Raw genomic sequence first — 17,657 nt, forward strand, 5'->3', positions numbered from 1 at the left:
ATTCACATTCAGCCTAAAGCAGGAATGGGTTTTTGTCCATGCACACCTCACTAGTGTGAGATGCACTGAGTGTTCTGAGAATACCCAAAACAATCCAGATTAAAGCCAGAGGTCTCTTCTGAGAGCTCAGACTTGTCAGAGAGTGAATGTCTGAACAGTTTTCAATTTTGTTATGTCTTCAATTTTGAAAGGCCCATGAGAAAAATTTCCAAAGATGAAAATGGTACTGCTTCTGACAAACAACTTTTATACTTTTTCCCTAGTTAAAGTGACATTTTATTAAATAAAACCAAAACATTATTAAACAAACATGTTTTTTTCCTTGTAATTCATAAACTGCTTCCATAACAAGATTAGAACTTGACAGTGGAAAGAAAGAATTGATATAAATAACCTGTTTTCACTGATTTACTATCATTTACAAAGCAAAACCAACTTGGGTAACTTGGATACTGCTTCAAGATCCTGTACTCATAAATTGTATAGTGTGTATAAGATTGAAGTGGAGTGATTTCTTGATTCTGTCTTTACATGTATTTGGTTTGTTTCCTTTCCACAGATTCCTCAAACAGTATCAAAACAAGGCATAATACTGAAAATACAATCCTAGAAATGAGATTTACCAGCAGTTGGACCCCTCTACTTAACTAGTAGTGGTTAAAAAACAAAATAGTGGGGAAAAAACTAGAGCACCATTGCTATGTTGTTGAAAATTGTCAACAATAGCTGACTAAATTAAATCAGAAAGCCCTTTAAAACATGAAATACTGTTGATTATGGCTGATCTGGAAATCAGCCAGAAGAGAGGGGTGGGGAATACCAGTACCAGGAGTCATTCACACTCTTAAGAGAACATTGGTTTTCAAGGTGAAAACAAACATGAGAAGATGAATGTGTTTTTATACGTGTAATCATTTAAATTCCATCTAAATCCAACAATATAAGCCTTTGACCATAATACAGATAAAAGTATAGTATAGGAGACTGTTGGAATTGCTACTTTTTCATTGTCTGTCAATAATTCTCTCTTAATTTGAAGCTTAAAATTGCAATAATGGCAAGTACTGGTATAAAAGCATAGAGTATGAGGAAATCAACTGTGAACCGGGACAATGCCCCAGGATAGTTTTCTTCAATGAACCTGATGCCTTGAGAGAGAACACACGCAGCATTATTTGCAGTGGAACTGTTGGCTCCACCTGTCAAAAGAAACAATTTCTTTAGTAGGTAAATCAGTAAAATTAAAACTCAGACTCCAGTCTCTAACTCATGCCTTAAATACACCTCTTCCTGACATCACTTCCATGAAGAACCATACCCACAGGAGTATTTCTCATCACTCTGGAATAAAACCAGACAAGCCCTGTGTTTCTGCAGTTAATCCATGACATATGTTTTGAAGGGAAGAACAAACGGTCACTAGGAGCTCTCTCTTTTGTTCATGCCAAACAAAGATTTATGGCTTTTCAGACACATTATCTAGAGTGGCATCAAGAAGCAAGTTGTCCCATGTGGTAGACTTACAGTGTTCATGTGTTGAGGGTTCCAAAATGCAAGAAATGGTGACTCTCTTGCATTAAGAACTTAAGAAGGGCACATTAACAATGAGGTGTTTGCTAGTACTAATAGAGTCGTGGATTCGTTTTCTAACAGTTGTTGATCTTGTAATAAAGAGGAAAGATTAATAGATAAAAAATATGTAGCCTTGGAGAGGAGCACAGACACCTGGCTACAACACCCCAAATATATTAGGGTAGGTCCAAAGCTATAAGCTTTGCCCCACTAATGTGTATTAGCTACTAACCCTGCCACCCTGACTGATTTTCTTGTTTTGCAGCAGGTTATCTTGCTCACAACCAGCAAAGCACAGCCCGACAGACCCAAGCTGCTCAGTAAATACCATGGAAACACATCTGAACTGAAGCCTGTCTAGTATTAGAGGAGATAACCTGGTCAGCTGTTTGTTACCTCTCAATATTCCCTCCACTGATGTTTGATCTTAGATTACGCAATTCTCTTGATGCTCTATTTGTGTAACATTGCAAAAAAAAAAAAAATCCAGCCTGTAATAAACTTAGCTTCCAAAGTTCCTCCAAAAAGGAGATAAGAGAACAGGTGAAAAAGAGGAAGATGGAAGAACTGGAAGAATGAGAAATGGTTGGAACAAAATAATCAAATTCTGCTCTGGCTTGCTGATGTGGCATTATTGTCTTTACTAATTAGTAAGTTCTTTTTAGCATCTCAAAAGTTACATTTATTTTATCAGGATACATATACATAGAAGGAAAATAAGCATCAACATCTCATTAAAATTATTTATAATGGACTTTTTTTTGAACACTTACCACATGTGAAGTTTAAGCCATAAAATTCATTGACTACAAGGACTTCACTGCTGTATTTTTGAAATGTGAGAAAACCAAGCAGTTTCAAAGGTGTTGGCATTTCTTCAATGGTCCTTAAAGAAACAGAGAAGTTAAGCTGACTTTTGCTACATACTAAGAGACCCCAGATTAAAACAAGCTCTCATTGTTTGTAACCTGTGACAAAAACAGTTCTTGTCTCTACCTGTAGGGTTTTCAAGCGTAAAGTCCAATTTTAGGGCTAAATGATGAGACAACCATGAAGGCTGTCCCTGACTTTGGTACAGTGTCACAACATTCAGCCCTGACTTGTTTATGAACAGTCACAAAGAATTCTATGGTTGCTTGCTGTTCACATGGCAGTGATAAACTGAAAGTGACAAGAGTCAATATAAACCTTACTTGCAAAAATGTTTTGCTTTCAAAGTAAGAAACCACCACCCCTCCCTCCATCTTCAAAACCAAGTAATACGGAATAGGAATTCATTGCCGCAATAATAACAATGCAAAAATTAAGCAAAAATAATGAGAAGAAACATTCAACAAGACAGGGCAATTTCAGCATCTAAAATACTTCAAGACTTATAATTCAACAACAACAAAAAAATTAGCAAGAAAAAAACCCCAGCAACCTAAGTCTCAATGCTATTTATAATGTCCTTCATTGCTTGTGAAGATTAATCAAAAAGATTCATAATATTAATGAGCAAAGTCTGTGCTATAAAATAGGGTTAGAAACCACTAATGCTTTTAAGTTATCATTAAGGCATTAGACTACAGTAGCAAGAATAAATCTCTTTCACTATAAACACACATCTTCCTGAAATTAGGCAGGGACCAAATAATTAGACATTAACCTAGCTTTATATCGTAAGTGTGAGCTGAGATCTACTTTAAAGAGACAAAGCATCATCAGCTTTGTGAAGATTCAGATGGTTTTCTTGAGAACACCATGTGTTGTTAGGCTTACTTCATTTTCATTGAGAGGGTCTCAGGTAAACATATCCTACTTGTTCAATATCTTAGGAAAACTGCTTTTAACAATTACATATATTCTGGTTTGTCCCTCAAAAAACCCAGTAATCTCAGTATTGACAAATACAATGGGAAAACTGTTCTAACTTCACAAAATTAAAACACAAAACCATTTATTTGCACAGTAATAGAGCAGAAGGATCACAATTTCCCCGCATATTTACTATACTACTCAATAACTTTTATAGATTTCAGTCTGTACAGGTAGAAAAAGTGACTGAAAAGTTTACTGGCTAAACTGGATAATAATACTAGTAAGATAGTTGAGAGCAACTGCTTTTTTAAACCAGCATTACCAGTGTTTAATGTCATAAGTTCCAGCAGCTACTAAAAGATGTAGGAACAGGGATTTTTGGTAGGCTCCTTTAATGAGCATTTCACATCATCATGTCAGCATCAATAAAAGAATTCAGATGAGCTGATAGATACTAATTTTTTAGTTTTATCTTCAATGTATTTGCAAAAACTGGGGGAAATCTTCAATATCTTTGTTGATATCTAAAGATACTAAGTGTCTGGTTTTGTGTTTAGTAGAAGGCCCAACAAGATTAGGTAGTTCTGCCTCTGAAGGGGCTGCTCTTGCTTTTCCATTGCTACCTGTGCATTACTGGATTTCTGCAAAACCAGCTGTTATAGAAACTCTTCCACATCAGTGTTAACAGCAGCACTGTAACAAAGTAAGATTTTTTCCTACCTCACTAGTCCAGTTCCCACTATCACACCAGCTGAATTAAGTAGCACAATGCCACTTTGGACTATATTTGGGTCTTGAACCATGCCAAGTATAACAAGTGTTAGTAGTTCACCAATCATGTGAGATGCTAGGACAACAGCAAAGAAAATTCCAAATCTGGAAGCATCAGGATACAATCCTGTAGTCCTGTACAAAGATGAGCAAAAGAACAGTTAAAAAACAATGTTTGGGTAGTAAACTTGGAAAGTAGCCTTTACTTTTGTTTCTATTTGGGTTTTTTGCAGTTATAGCTCATTAGGTGAAGAGTTTATGCCTTAATCCTTAGCATATTGTTTGGAATATTAACACAAAGGACATCCACTTACTATCATTATGTAAGTGCAGATACATGAGGTTTTCTCCATCTAGATTGAAGAGGGTTATGCAAAGATGTAATTCTTGTAGAAACCCAGATTTTTTCAAGATAATCACCACAGCTTTTCAATTCCTTAAACTAACCTGCTGCTTCTTGTAAAGTCTTTGCAGTGGGAGTCATTCATGTAAGTCACATATTTAAATAACATCTTTATGCAGGTAATTAACAGATGGGATTTTGCACTTTTGATAAAGTGCAAGCAAACGTAAGTATGGATATACTCAATTAAATGAAAAACTAATTTAATTCACCACCCATGTAATTCACACCAATGCAATTTCCCCCATACTCCTGCATTCTTAAATGCAACATGCTGTTCTCAGTTTTCCCCTAGATAACCCAAGGGAAAGAGTCCTGTCAACCTATAATCACGATTAAAAAAGTTAAGAAAAGCCAGCAATTGCTTGACAAACTTAATTCAGCCTTATAGTGTATATGACAGATGACAAAACCCTTTATTACATTGTGACACATTACTCTTTTTCCAAAATACCTCATACTAAAATTGCCTCACACTAGGTGCACAATGCATGCTTTGCTTAGCTCACAAGCAGCAATTCGACAGTAAATTTTCTTTTTGTTGCTCAGTGCAAGACCCTATGTTTTTTTTAATCCACCATGTTCGAATATGGTCTTAAAACAGAAGCATCAATTTTCTCATAGTCTTTTCTGTAGTGTTTTCTGTAACACCAGAATAATTTATAAATAGATGGATGAACATTGACTCTTCCAGTATTAAACACTCAGCAAGGCAGCAGGTATTTAAAAACTTTTAAGTACAGATTGGTGCAGAAGAAACCAATCTGGTAGCTTTCCAAAGTCCTACCAGAAAACTATCACCTATGACCCACTCTAAAACTTTACACAGAGATATGGAGACACAGGCTAGTAAATCTGGGATATTAATAAAAGAGAAGAAAGCCTGAAAAAAAGAAAAAAAAAAAACAGCCCAAAGACAGCAACAGAATAACAGCATGATGTGAACTGTCAGAAGATTTCCCAGAGGTATCTTCAGCTAGAAAAATCTGTATAGACAGGACATTCGCTTGATTGCAAAACAGGCTCTCTTTGAACTTGGCCAAACCTGCCTTGTGTCTGATCAGGTCAGAGTTTGGGTCTGCCTGACCCAACCGGCTGACTCCACAAACACAACCTCTACGAGAAATGGCTTGTAAGAACACATGCCAGAGGCTGTCAAGGTCTCTCAAAAACTCAGTCCATTTGGGAAAGTTCAGTCCTGCGTAACAACTGGCAAAATTTCATCCAGAAACTGCTTGCCCTGAAAGGTCTAAGAGCATTGTGAAATCACTTTGACACATCCCTTATGGCTTCCACACAACTGCAGTATTGGAAAGATAATACCTGTAAATATTATCCATTAACTGGAGCCTCACTATTTATTGTTGATTGTGTTTGAGCCAACCAAAACACAGGGGCAAAGTCTCTGCCCATGTGGATTCCCTGTTTATTATGGAGTGGAGAGTGTCATTGAGCCTGGAAAGCTGCTTTCCAAATGGCTGTTTTCTTGGCACTATTCACAAACAGAATGTCAGCGCAGCACTTAATGGAAGGAAGAGTAATTTCTGTCTGTCTGTCTACCTGTGAAAAAAGGCTTCTCAGGGAGCCCTGCCTCAAGAAGGTAGCACTGAAAGTTTGCAGAAATAAAAGCTCAGGTAGCTAGGGAGATAAAGATGACTACTTTTCATATCCACACCAAACTACAAAACAACCTGCCCATGCATGCATGTCCTCACTCCTGGAAGAGCAGAAATCTTCCTCTCAGGGATGTTCTCTTTTCATTGAGATTTCAAATGGAAAGAATTAAGTAAATGCTGAGCACTGCCCCTCATTGCCTACTATAGACAAAAAGGAAGAAGGGAATAGTCATCCTTTTTTTCTGAGTTTTTCCAGATGGGGGAAAATTGCTACAAAATTCCCTGTGCAAAAATTCTGACTCAGAAGTCCAAGCAATTTTGTGTAGTTCTACTCTATCAATTTTCCATCCATATTACTGGAAAGTAGGAGCACTAACATGCACAGCTACAGCAGAATGGCTTCTGCACTTTAGCTCTTTTATGAGGGTGTATCCACTCGCCACTTTTGAACAGCTCATCAGAGAACATGCAGCCACGACACAAACCAAGCCTGCTCATCACTTGTACACATAAACTAAAATTAACTTTGGTGCACTAGGCATCTCTCAACATTAGAAAAGAAAAAGAATGAAGAATAGAAATTTGTGCTTTTCTCCGGAGGGTATAAGAAAGGGATCCAGATTTCATCACTTCCATATGCTGTAGCTAAAGCCCAACATCTCAGGAAATAAAAGTTTTGTTACTGTCACGTACCTACAACGTACCTACAGCTGACATCCTCACTTTGGAGTGGTTTTTTTTGGTGTTTTTTTTTTTGTTTGTTTGTTGTGTGGTTGTTTTTGGTTTTTTTGGTTTTTTTTTCTTTTTATTTCCTGTCTTTCTAAATGCAATGTAAAATGACACTTCCTGCTTCCAATATGACAAAAGGATGATAACTCTCCCAGGTCCATTAAAACTTTCCAAGATACCTAGAGAACAGGTAATTTACTTACTGGGGAAGTGTTTTCAGCTCTGCCTGAAAGAGAAGGGCTAAATTTGTGTCATCTTTCCTTATGCTTTCTGTGTAATTATTTTGAGAGACAACAGCAGGAAGCCATGCCAGGAGGCCTTTTGCTGACATGTTAACTGACACTGGTGACAAAAACAAAACGGCAATCCAACAGATGGTCCCAATGCTTACCAGTATATGAAGGTGCTGAAAATGGCCACGCTGATGACACTGAAGGGCAGGAAATGGACTATATAAGCTACAAGCATTTGCCATTTCTTGTACAAGCCATCTTTGCTTTCTTGGTCACTGATAGCACGTAGAGGTGGGACTAAATTAAATATATAAGAAATGAAGCAAATTACCATTAAACAGAAAGAGCAAGATTTGTTATTAGCAGAAATGATCTGAAGCACAGGGACAACTTTGAGAATATATCACAAACATTCTGCCTAAACCACTCCGATCCCTTTTCCCCCCTCTGTAAATGCAAAGCATGCTCCCTGCAGATTGCAAACATTGGTAGGCTTAACAAAAGAGGCCTATCTTATCAGCATGCAGGACAGCCTTCTCTTTTTGCATATACAGATTGAGGACATGAGAAAACCTCTGTCACTGGCCAATTTATTGAGGTGCTCTGATTTCAAGCTGATAACAGCAGTGTATGTTCCCTACATGAGCAAAACAGGTTACAGGGCTGTAAATAGAAACTACTACTGCTTTCAGTACAGCACCTGTAAGAGAAAAATCCTTTTAAAAAATGTAATCATCACATAATAATCATAAATCCAATTAAGCTTAATTGCTGTCAAAGCTGTTTTGTATTTCCATCCTTTCCATGTGTCTAGTTTTGAGCTCACTTACATATTAGCTAGACCTAGACTTTGTCTTGCCTATAAAATTCTACACTCAGGGAAATCTTTTGCACAGTTTAGACTAAAGCCTTCACAGACAGGCCAGCTGTAAAAAAGAAAGGCAGGGATCAGGGCATATTCCCTTAAATTCCATTGAATTTTGTGCTTCTGTATCAACTCTGACATTACCTAGACCAGTGAAGATCTTTTAAATTACTATCTTCAAAAAATACTTTTTCCTATTTAAGACAGAGTGGCAGCAACACCTGCTGCTGCACGTAAGACAGGACAGAAACTCACACAGGGCCACAGCATTGAGCATCCCTGTGTAGGGGGGGGCACTCACGCACTGGTAGACAAGCCCCACTCGGTCCTGCACAGCTCCCTGGGCCAGGTCATTCCTTAGTCTAAGAAGGAAGAAAGCTATAAACAAGCCAAACAACAGGTTCTGGAGGAGACGCATGATGATGCCTATCTTATCTCTGGAGAGATTTCTTGTTGTTCTCCTGATAACGAAACAAAACAATAAAAGGCTTGTTAGCTACAACTGAACACACGTTGGTAGGGTATTAAGCTTTGAACAAATCTTAGACACACAGCGTCCACAAAGAGCTTATATACCAAAAAAGACAAGGAACAAGTGCAGTGGGAGATCAAATAACCAAGGAAGTGCATCTATACATGGAGGAGAAACCTGAGAGATTAGTGGAGAAGAAAAAAAAATTGCTTTAAAAGGGGCAGGGGGGAGAAAGTCTTACCGTAAAAGAATCAGTATTTGGTCAAAGCCACTGGGTGAGTCTTTGTTTTTGAATGGTATTGGTGGCAGCTCCTTCATAAACTTTGTTTTTTCAATGGCTTCCAGTACTTTGCTAAAGATCACTGAGTTTCTGTAGGCTGATACAAATTCTTGAACCCTACTGTAGGTTTTGAGTTCGTGTTCCTTGCTTCGGGTGTCCACAGATGTCAGATCCACTGTAAAATTACAAAGTTTTTACTCTATATACACATCACTTTCCCTTAATACTTTTTTTCCCCATGCAACTAACTTCTTCTTGTCTCCATTCTAAAATATGCAAAGATGAAAAGGTCACTTGAAAGTATTCAAGGTTTCTTTCTCCGTTCTGTTAGATGCAGCAGGAATTAATTAACTGTGCAGCCTCAAGAAATCTGTGTTTTGTGACCTCCGTAGGACCCTGCAGTTCAGGTCCTTGATCTGAAATGCAAGGCCTGAGCACTGTGCTGGCCAGACCTTTAGCACTCTCCTTGCACAGCACAGAGCTGTAGAGAGCAAGACAAAGCACCAGAGGATGAACATTTATGAAGATGAAGGCATGAATTATCTGGTCATATATTTCTCAGGTTTTCAGGCAAATGCTCAGACATGGCTCCATGGCTCCCCCTTGTCCTCTGCCCACTCCTCCATAACTATGGAGCTTTATTTTTTGCTTAGTGTGAACTCACACTGTAGAGACACTGCTCTTCTCTCCTTGAGCTGTTAATGCATTGTTGCACTGGGTTTCACCTCCCTCCTTTGCTAGCATACTTCTCTTTTAATGTGAAGTCAGAGGATGTTCAGCTGGCCAAATTCCCTTAGCAGGTTCAGCCCAAGCTGAAGGAAGTATTACTGACTGCTGTGGAACTCAGGGAAGGTAACTACATCACAGAGTTAATATTCCTTTCTAATAAGTCCACCTAAACATACTCCTGGCACCAGCAATTCTTTTGCTGGCAGATGGGAAATTTGTGTGTTCCATTTTTACAAGTCATACAGATTCAGTAATAGCACTAAAACGCCTTAGAAATTTCCCTATTCCCTAACAGCAATGAATTAGCCAAGGTTTTGAAAACTGGACTGTTCTCAGCAATATTTGTTCTTACCCAATTTTATATTACTCTTCTACATCTGGTAAGATGTCTTCATCAGTTATTTCCCCCTAAGGTTTCTCTCATCCTTAGATTTCAGTTTTGCAATATTCTGTTCAACTTCAAAATACAAATTCAACAAAAGGAGGCCTTGTCCAAGATTCTTAGATTTTCTCAAAATCTGAATTAGGCTTATGAATAGTTTCCTGGTGTTCTACAAGCTGAAATTTAGCAGAATTGTCTTTAATGGAAAACACATCCAAAATGAAGCCTTTGCTTTTACAAATGTGAACATCCAAAACGCAGAAACACTTTTTAAAACTTGGCCAGTGTGACTTGCTGGAAGTCACACAGGAAATAAATGGCAATTCGGTGCGCTTTAAAAGAATGGTAACACTGACTGCTATATCTAGACCATGTAGCTAATGCCTACCATGCATTAGTACTTTTTACAAACATGTGACAGTTCAGCAATATAATCCACACTCAATACATAGGATATATTTTCCTCTGTTGCTGGTGTAAATGATATCAGAATCTGTCCCTTCATTCACATCAAATCACACAAAAAAAAATATAAACTACCAATTTTCAAAAGACTAAATATTCTGATGATTCTTTGCTCTAATCTGTATTTTTTTCCTTTCTTGTCACATTCAAAGGTTGACATTTGAAGAATGCAGTACTCTCTTTACCAAGCTTTTTTAAAAGTGGGTCTAAATCTCAAATCATCTATGCTTTTCAAGACTATTCAAATCCATGAAGGCAAAATTATCCTCACTGTCATACCAGTATTTTCAGCTTTATCCCATTCCAGCTTCATGTCAACAACCAACCTCTCTTCTCACTGAGTTTAGAATGCCATGTAGAGAATAGGAAAACACTGCCTGCTCTGAATGCAGCTTTTTGAATTGGTCAAATTCCCTGGTTAGTGCTCAGCTAGTACTGCCAGAAATTAACCTAACATGTTGGATTTAAATAGAGTTATGTACACGGCTGCATATCTGTAAACATACAAACACATCCACATTCTCTTCAAACCTGTGCCTGTATGGATCAGGGACATGGATGTCCTGCAGCAAAACCAAGTCTCATTTCCAAAGTCTCCTGCTTACCCGTTTTTTTTTTCATCCTGAATTGGTAAAACAATACTCTCCAGCTTATGCCAACAGCTATCATCATCTCCTGAAGCATCCATTCTGGTCCAGGTGTTCAGCCTGGTATTAGCAACTCCCCAAACTTTTAGAAACCTCAAACTTAGAATTCCTGGAAATTGATGCCTGAAGTCATCCCATATTTATTGTACATCCTTCCCTCCACACAACTCTTTCAAGTTGCTTGGCTTCACAGAGTCTGGAGGAGCATATGATTTTCAACAGTTTTGGAATCAAATTAATTTTCCAACATCCAGTTGGGAAATGCCATCATGAATCCACAGGTTTCATGAAGCTGAGATTCTTTTTTTAGTGATAGTTTACTCCTTTACTGCAAATATGGCTATTTTATGGAGTCATTAGGAATGACATGGGGCCAGCCCTCTCTCTGAGCTAAAAATAATTAAAAAGTTGGAGCAGAATTCAAATACATTTCTATCTCTGGAAAAACTTTAACTTGGGAAAAAAACCAAATTGTTTTACTAAAACAATTTAGACAAACTTACCATAGAAGTCAAAAGGATTTGATTGTTCAGGACAAGAATAGCCACAGTCACTAAAAAATGAGATCATTTCCATAGGGTTCCCACAGAAAACCATTTCTCCAAAGCTCATGATGGCTATTTTATCAAATAACTGTTGGGGAGAAATTATTATATTAGCAGTATGTACTAAGAATCACAGAATATGCTGATTTGGAAGGAATCCATCAGGATCATCAAGTCCAACTCCTGGCCCTGCATAAGACACCCCAAGAATCACACCATGTGCCTGAGAACATTGTCCAAAAGCTTCTTGAACTCTGTCAGACTTGGTGTTGTGGCCACTTCCCTGGGGAGCCTGTTCCCAGCCACCCTCTGTGTGAAAAATCTTTTTCTAAGATCCAACCTAAACCTCCCCTGTCACACTTCAGGCCGTTCCCTCAGGTCCTGTCACTGGGCACCACAGCGATCAGATCAGGAGTGCATTCATTCTTGAGTACAGCTACTGTCTTGGTAATAGAAATGCTTTGATGGGAAAAATAGTTTTGACACATTCAAACTTCCTTACTGTATTTCTCCCAAAAGACAATGGTCCTTTCTTTCACTCCTCTCATTGGTGGTCATGCAAACTGACACATCTTTAAGCTCTAGTGGTTCTCGAAACTGTCAATGACAACAGCATACAGAGGTAATCCACAAAAAGAGATGTGGCTTTCTGACCTCACTTCTAATGCACCTTCACTTACTGACTGACCCCCTTCGGTGCTTAATAGCCCCAGCCTGTAAAACCCCCCAAATTGTTGGCAAGATTATCCTGAAGTGCTTAAGGACTCTAATAGCACTGCTCTTCGGGTAAACATTTGCCAGGGCAAGGTTCCCACCAGCTATAATCAATCCATGTTCTCAAGACACCAGGGCTGTTTTCAGTCCAGAAAAGCTCTGTCACTCCCCTCTGGCCCCTCACAACCATTAACACTCCATTCAGTCAGCCAGGGAAGAGGAGTTTTGCATTCATGTGGCAGGTGGTGGGTAACAGCAAAGTAAGAAACAGTAATGGGAAGGGAGAAATGCTCTCCCCAGCACAAACCCCACAAGGCAGGATTGCCCCACCACACGACCAAGGTGTACCCACACGCCTTGTCTTTACTTCTCCCAGTGGTTTTGGTTTGGGTAGTTGCATAACACAAGTGTTAGGCACACAGTCAGACTCTATACAATTTTCACAAGGTAATGTGTGTCCCTAAGTGCCCTGTGACTAGGACAAGGCCAGTGTTGCAAAGTTCAAGAGAAGCCTCTAATTAAGCAAAGGAGAGGAAAAGAGGCAGCTATACTGGATCTTGTACTTCCATCCTGAAAAGAACCTAAGTACTAAAAGGTCAGGTGGAAAAGCCAATAGTGAGTAGGTATCATCTACCTTGAAAAGTTCTGAGCGAGGCTGATGGATTGTAAGAATCACAATCCTGTCTCTGTGTGCAAGCTCTGAGAGAAGCAAGACAAGCTGGTTTGCAGTCAGGCAGTCCAGCCCTGTCGTTGGTTCATCAAGTAGCATGACCTCTGTCAAACGACAAGGAATAACTTTAAAATTCAGGTAAATGAGGAGCAAATGACATAGTTTCTGCCCCTAAAGCTAATTTGGCAAATAACATAGAAATTACTTTATAGGTGAAGTTCCACACATAAAGCAGGGTATGCACAGATATTGCCATGATGGGATCTTTCAGTTTTATTTCGTTTCAGTGGTTCTGTTTCAATGATTAGGAATAAGGACATTAAAAAATACTTCAGAGCATATTACTTTTTCTAAATTCATGTGAAATCTGAAAATTACCAAAATAGCTTTGATGCATACATCTGCTTTCAAGAACAATAATGATAAATTTCAGCATTTACAAAATTTACAATATAAGTGACAAAATTAGCTAGAAGTTACATATTCTGAATTGAATTTTTATATATACACATAGAATTTGTTATGAACAAAGAATTGTTAAAATACAGCAGATGTAATTCCATAGATTGAAGCAGATGTTACTGCCTTTTCTTCATATTTTATTGCACATGAAAGGGAAAAACTTATAATCAAATCCATTATTTTTATAGAGATGACACATAGCACAGAAGAGGGCAGTCCAACCTTGATCAGGGTATGAGGGGAGGGGAGTTTTCACTCTAGGTTTATCTACACAGAATTACTATAGTGTTTACTGTAGAGTTTAGTGAGGTCCTGAGCAGCAACCACACCCCAGGAGTCCCCAGCAGCAGGGATGTACCTCACTGTGCTATTTAAGCTCCTTCCTGCCTAACATGCATTTGTAGCACATCCACATGGCTACAAGGACTCCAGCATCCAATAAATATGTGCTGTACATTCACTCAGTGAGATTCTGGCACCTTCAAGAAACTCTCTCAAAACTGACAAAATTTTTCCCATGGATAATCCTTCCATAGTTTCTCAGCTTTGATTTCCTTTCATTGGAATTTTTTTGGCACTGGAACATACATGGTACTCACACATATCAAGGCACTCACACTGATCAAGGGCAGCTACTACACTACAAGGCTCAGTGCTTGCACATGTATGGCTCTAATGTACTCAAAAATGATAAATTAATGGGCCACAACCAACATTTGGGAACAGTGAACCCAGAAAGACTAAAAATGGATAAATCCAAGTCTAAACCTATGTTCAGTCCCTAAGATTTTTAATTTTTCTGCTTTCCAAGATCAACTAACAGATCAATGGCAGACCTTAGTTACTGCTTATTCTTTTCTGTCATCACCAGACTGGCTTCTGATGAATTAAAGAATGTAAACCCTTTTGTATTTTAAAGTGGTTTACAGAGACCTGTGGTAGGAGCACAAAGTGACACAGTCTTGTTTTATTTTGAAAATCCATGCAGTGGTACTTACTGGGATCTTGTAAAAGCTGGGCTGCAACTGATACCCGACGCCTCTCACCCCCAGAAATTCCTATGACATTCCGGCTTCCAATTATTTTGTCAGCAATGTGGCTGAGACTCAGCTCAGTCATAACTGCATCTACCTAAAAATAATTACAATTTCAAAACACTAAACACAGTCCAACACAGATACCCGTGTGCAATGGCAAAAAACCAGCAAAAATAAGACAAAGACATAATTTTAAGTTACAGCTTTACCAATATCCTGCTTGCATCCATTCTAGTTGGACAGTATCTGGCCTAATTTCTATTTTATTGTTTTTAATACATTATTTAAATTACTATTCTTTACAATTTTATTTCAGTGTGTTCTGAAATGAGTAAATTTTAGCCTCACTTGACATTAGGAGATTAAGAGTTCAGAGGTGACTAAAAGTTAAGGTATGGAACATAATGTGCTGCTCTGGCTTCCAAAATCAGGGAGCAGGAAGGCACATAAATTCTGGGAAAGTATGAAGTACTGAGTGGAAGACTGGGGAAGAGAGAAGACAGAAAGCAAGTCCCTCTGGTCAAGAATATCCAATTTTATTTTAAATAGAATTCAAAAAGAGTCCTTTAAATAAATCTGAAACACACCGATTTCATCAAGAAAGTAGCTTGTAGGAGGCTTAGTAGACCAGTGCTTTTTTGAGCTGTTGTGATTAGTGAGAGATATCCTACAGGAGACAGAAAGGTGCCAAAATCAGTTGTGCTGTCCATGAAACTTGCCAGCACACATGGGCCTAAATGCCCCAGAGAACAGAGGTTCCCCTCTGGGGAAGGGGAACTGACCTCAATATCAAGACCAGCATCTCCTGCAGTAGTAACTGCTTCAGCTTCAGGTGGGAGCGCTTTGTCCCAGCATAATGGTGATGTCCTGGGGCACCAGCACAAGTCCCTTGAAGAGGAGGGACCACCAGAGAGCTTGTGCTCTACACCTCAGTAGGGGGACTTCTCCCCATTTGCAGAATGATGATTACAAAACCTCACAAACATAAAACACAGCCATGGACGGAAAGTGCTGCTGGTGAAAACATTACATGACATGCTGTATGACTTTCTGGTGGAAGATTGTAAAATACAAACCTTCTTTTTGATGGAGCTGCTGGAGCATTTCTTAAGAGTTAGTAAAGCCGTGTAGGTCAAAGACTCCTGTACAGTGAGAAAACTTAACAAAGTGTCACTCTGAAAAAAAAAGTGAAGAAGAAGAAGCAGTTAGTCCCATAGTAATTAAAATTTTGTCCCTCTTCATGCAAGCCTAATCATTCATACAGCTTATTAACTGATTTGTCCCAAATTTCCTAGTAAAATCACATTTGCTTTACAGTATACTCCATTACACTAGCAACTTTTTTTGCACAGAAGGAAGCACAGTACACAAAAAATAAATGTAGAAATCAACCTGTGGCACGTAAGAGAAGCAATCTCTGAACTGCTCCCTCTTCAGCTGACATCCATTCACATACACTTCACCAAAGAAGTTGTCTTTATGTCCCAGTCTTCCCGATATTGCATCCAGAAGTGTTGTTTTCCCAGATCCTTTCAAACAAAAGAAATTAATCATGCACTGAGATGAATTTTATGATTCCAAGAGTAGTAGCCTGACTTGGATGGACACATGCAAAAAGTACAAAGTTGGATTTTTTCTCAATAACTTTAAAATAATAGGCCCTGAAATGGCAGCTAAATAAGGGAAAGTAAATGGGAAAACTAGAATAGAAATTAGCATTTAAATCATAAAAAATTCCCATTTGCAGTGAAACATTTGAGTTTTGAAGTAACCTTGTCTGTTATTGAAGTTATAATTGTTAGTTAGATGACAGAAGACTCAACTCTGAAAACCAAGCACCATTTTTACAAAGCAGAAGTTAAAATAAGTCACAATTTCATTATTTAAAACACAGACCTCAGTCACATTCATGTCACTATGGAAGTCACCAGTATTGGCTGTGATCTTATTTCATTTAAAGTACTGGAACAACTTACCAGAATTTCCTAAAATCCCCATAATCTGTCCACTTTCTATGTGAAATGAAACATCCTTTAGTATTTGCCGGGTCCATTTTTTACAATACAAAGAAAAGTTCCACCATGGGCCAACGCGCTCTCTTGGAAAACAAACACCAATAAAAAACTCAGAGAGAGAATACGTAAAAATTTTGCATAAAGCAAGTGAATGGTTCATAGCTATTTGCATGTGGGATGGGAGCTGCAAGGATTTTAAAATACAGAAAAATAAAAATTAAAGTATTTTCCCCCTTGCTCTTTCCCCTCCTAAGGCTTCAACTTTGGCATTACCTGGAAGATAAAACAAAGTCTGAGCACATTTTTCAGAATGATTGCTAAGAGGCTTTTGGACTACAACCAAAAGGGCAACCATGAACTGTGGCTTTATTTGCTGATGATGTTTGCCAGCCATTAATCCACCTGTCCCTTTCCTTAGGGCCTCGTGTTATCCCTCTGGCAGCGGCAGGAAAGGCAGTGGGAAAGGGCACAGCGTTTGGAAATTTCCTCTAAAGCACGTCCTTCAGAGCCGCGTGAAGGGGATGCGGTGAGGCTCCGCAGGGCTCAGCCCTCAGGCGCCATGAGCGGGGCCTGGCCCCATCGCTCCTGCCGTGCTGGGCTGCGGCCAAACCCAGAGCCCACAGCGCCAGCCCCGCTCCGCAGCCCCTGGCGCCGGAGCAGGGACCCTCCACACCGCCCTCCCAGCCCTACCTGATGGTGTAGGACACACCCTGGACGCTGACGCTGTTGGGGAGCTGCCCCACAGCCATCCCCTTGCCTGTGTGCCCGATGCTGTCGCTCTTCACCAGGGTGGGAGACGCACTGCCCGACATCCTCGGGTGCCGGGGCTCCGCAGCCTCCCTGGGTCCCTCACGCTGCTGGCCGGGTGCCTGGCACTGCCGCAGCCACAGCCACTGCCGCCACCACCACCATGCCTCCCCGGCACCGCGCAGGGGCAGCTCCCGCTGTCCCGGGTCAGAGCAGGTCGCTGCCCCCGGCACTTGCGACCTCAAAGAAAACAGAGAGGCTTCCTGTTCTTTCTGTTTTCTGGAGAAGGTCTGATCAGTGATTAGCTGAAGCCGCTATCTGATGTACCTTTAGCCTGAGCTATTAGCGTCCCAGAGGAGGGGAGTATTTCCCTGTCCACGGGGTCATGCCAGCTGCAGAGAAGCAGCGCGCCAGGAGACATGGTGCTGCGGTGAGGGAGCCTGGAAAGGACTGCGTTCCAAACCAAGAGGAGAAGGATTTCCACAGCTTTCAACAGAGACGAC

General features: G+C 39.6%; 1 protein-coding gene across 5 annotated transcripts in view; it reads right to left on the reverse strand.

Moving 5' to 3' along the window:
• Positions 1–17,640, reverse strand: part of ABCG5 (ATP binding cassette subfamily G member 5) — a 29,755-nt gene extending 12,115 nt beyond the window's left edge. For 2 of the 5 annotated variants that reach the window (XM_068185863.1, XM_068185862.1), the window contains exons 1-12: positions 17,098–17,640; positions 16,369–16,490; positions 15,785–15,921; positions 15,469–15,567; positions 14,354–14,486; positions 12,858–12,997; positions 11,468–11,597; positions 8,703–8,916; positions 8,245–8,450; positions 7,283–7,421; positions 4,093–4,278; positions 2,346–2,458 (exon numbers count right to left, since the gene is read on the reverse strand). In XM_068185863.1, coding sequence (XP_068041964.1) covers positions 2,346–2,458; positions 4,093–4,278; positions 7,283–7,421; positions 8,245–8,450; positions 8,703–8,916; positions 11,468–11,597; positions 12,858–12,997; positions 14,354–14,486; positions 15,469–15,567; positions 15,785–15,921; positions 16,369–16,490; positions 17,098–17,219 — 1,741 coding nt within the window. In that variant the 5' untranslated portion in view covers positions 17,220–17,640. Of the gene's footprint in view, positions 1–244; positions 1,200–2,345; positions 2,459–4,092; positions 4,279–7,282; positions 7,422–8,244; positions 8,451–8,702; positions 8,917–11,467; positions 11,598–12,857; positions 12,998–14,353; positions 14,487–15,468; positions 15,568–15,784; positions 15,922–16,368; positions 16,491–16,680; positions 16,954–17,097 lie in introns of those variants that run through there. The other 3 variants (XM_068185859.1, XM_068185858.1, XM_068185861.1) reach the window with 3 other exon arrangements.
• Positions 17,641–17,657: the final 17 nt, after the last annotated feature.

Source organism: Anomalospiza imberbis, chromosome 3, assembly GCF_031753505.1.
Source record: "Anomalospiza imberbis isolate Cuckoo-Finch-1a 21T00152 chromosome 3, ASM3175350v1, whole genome shotgun sequence".
In the NCBI taxonomy this organism is placed as follows: Eukaryota; Metazoa; Chordata; class Aves; order Passeriformes; family Viduidae; genus Anomalospiza; species Anomalospiza imberbis.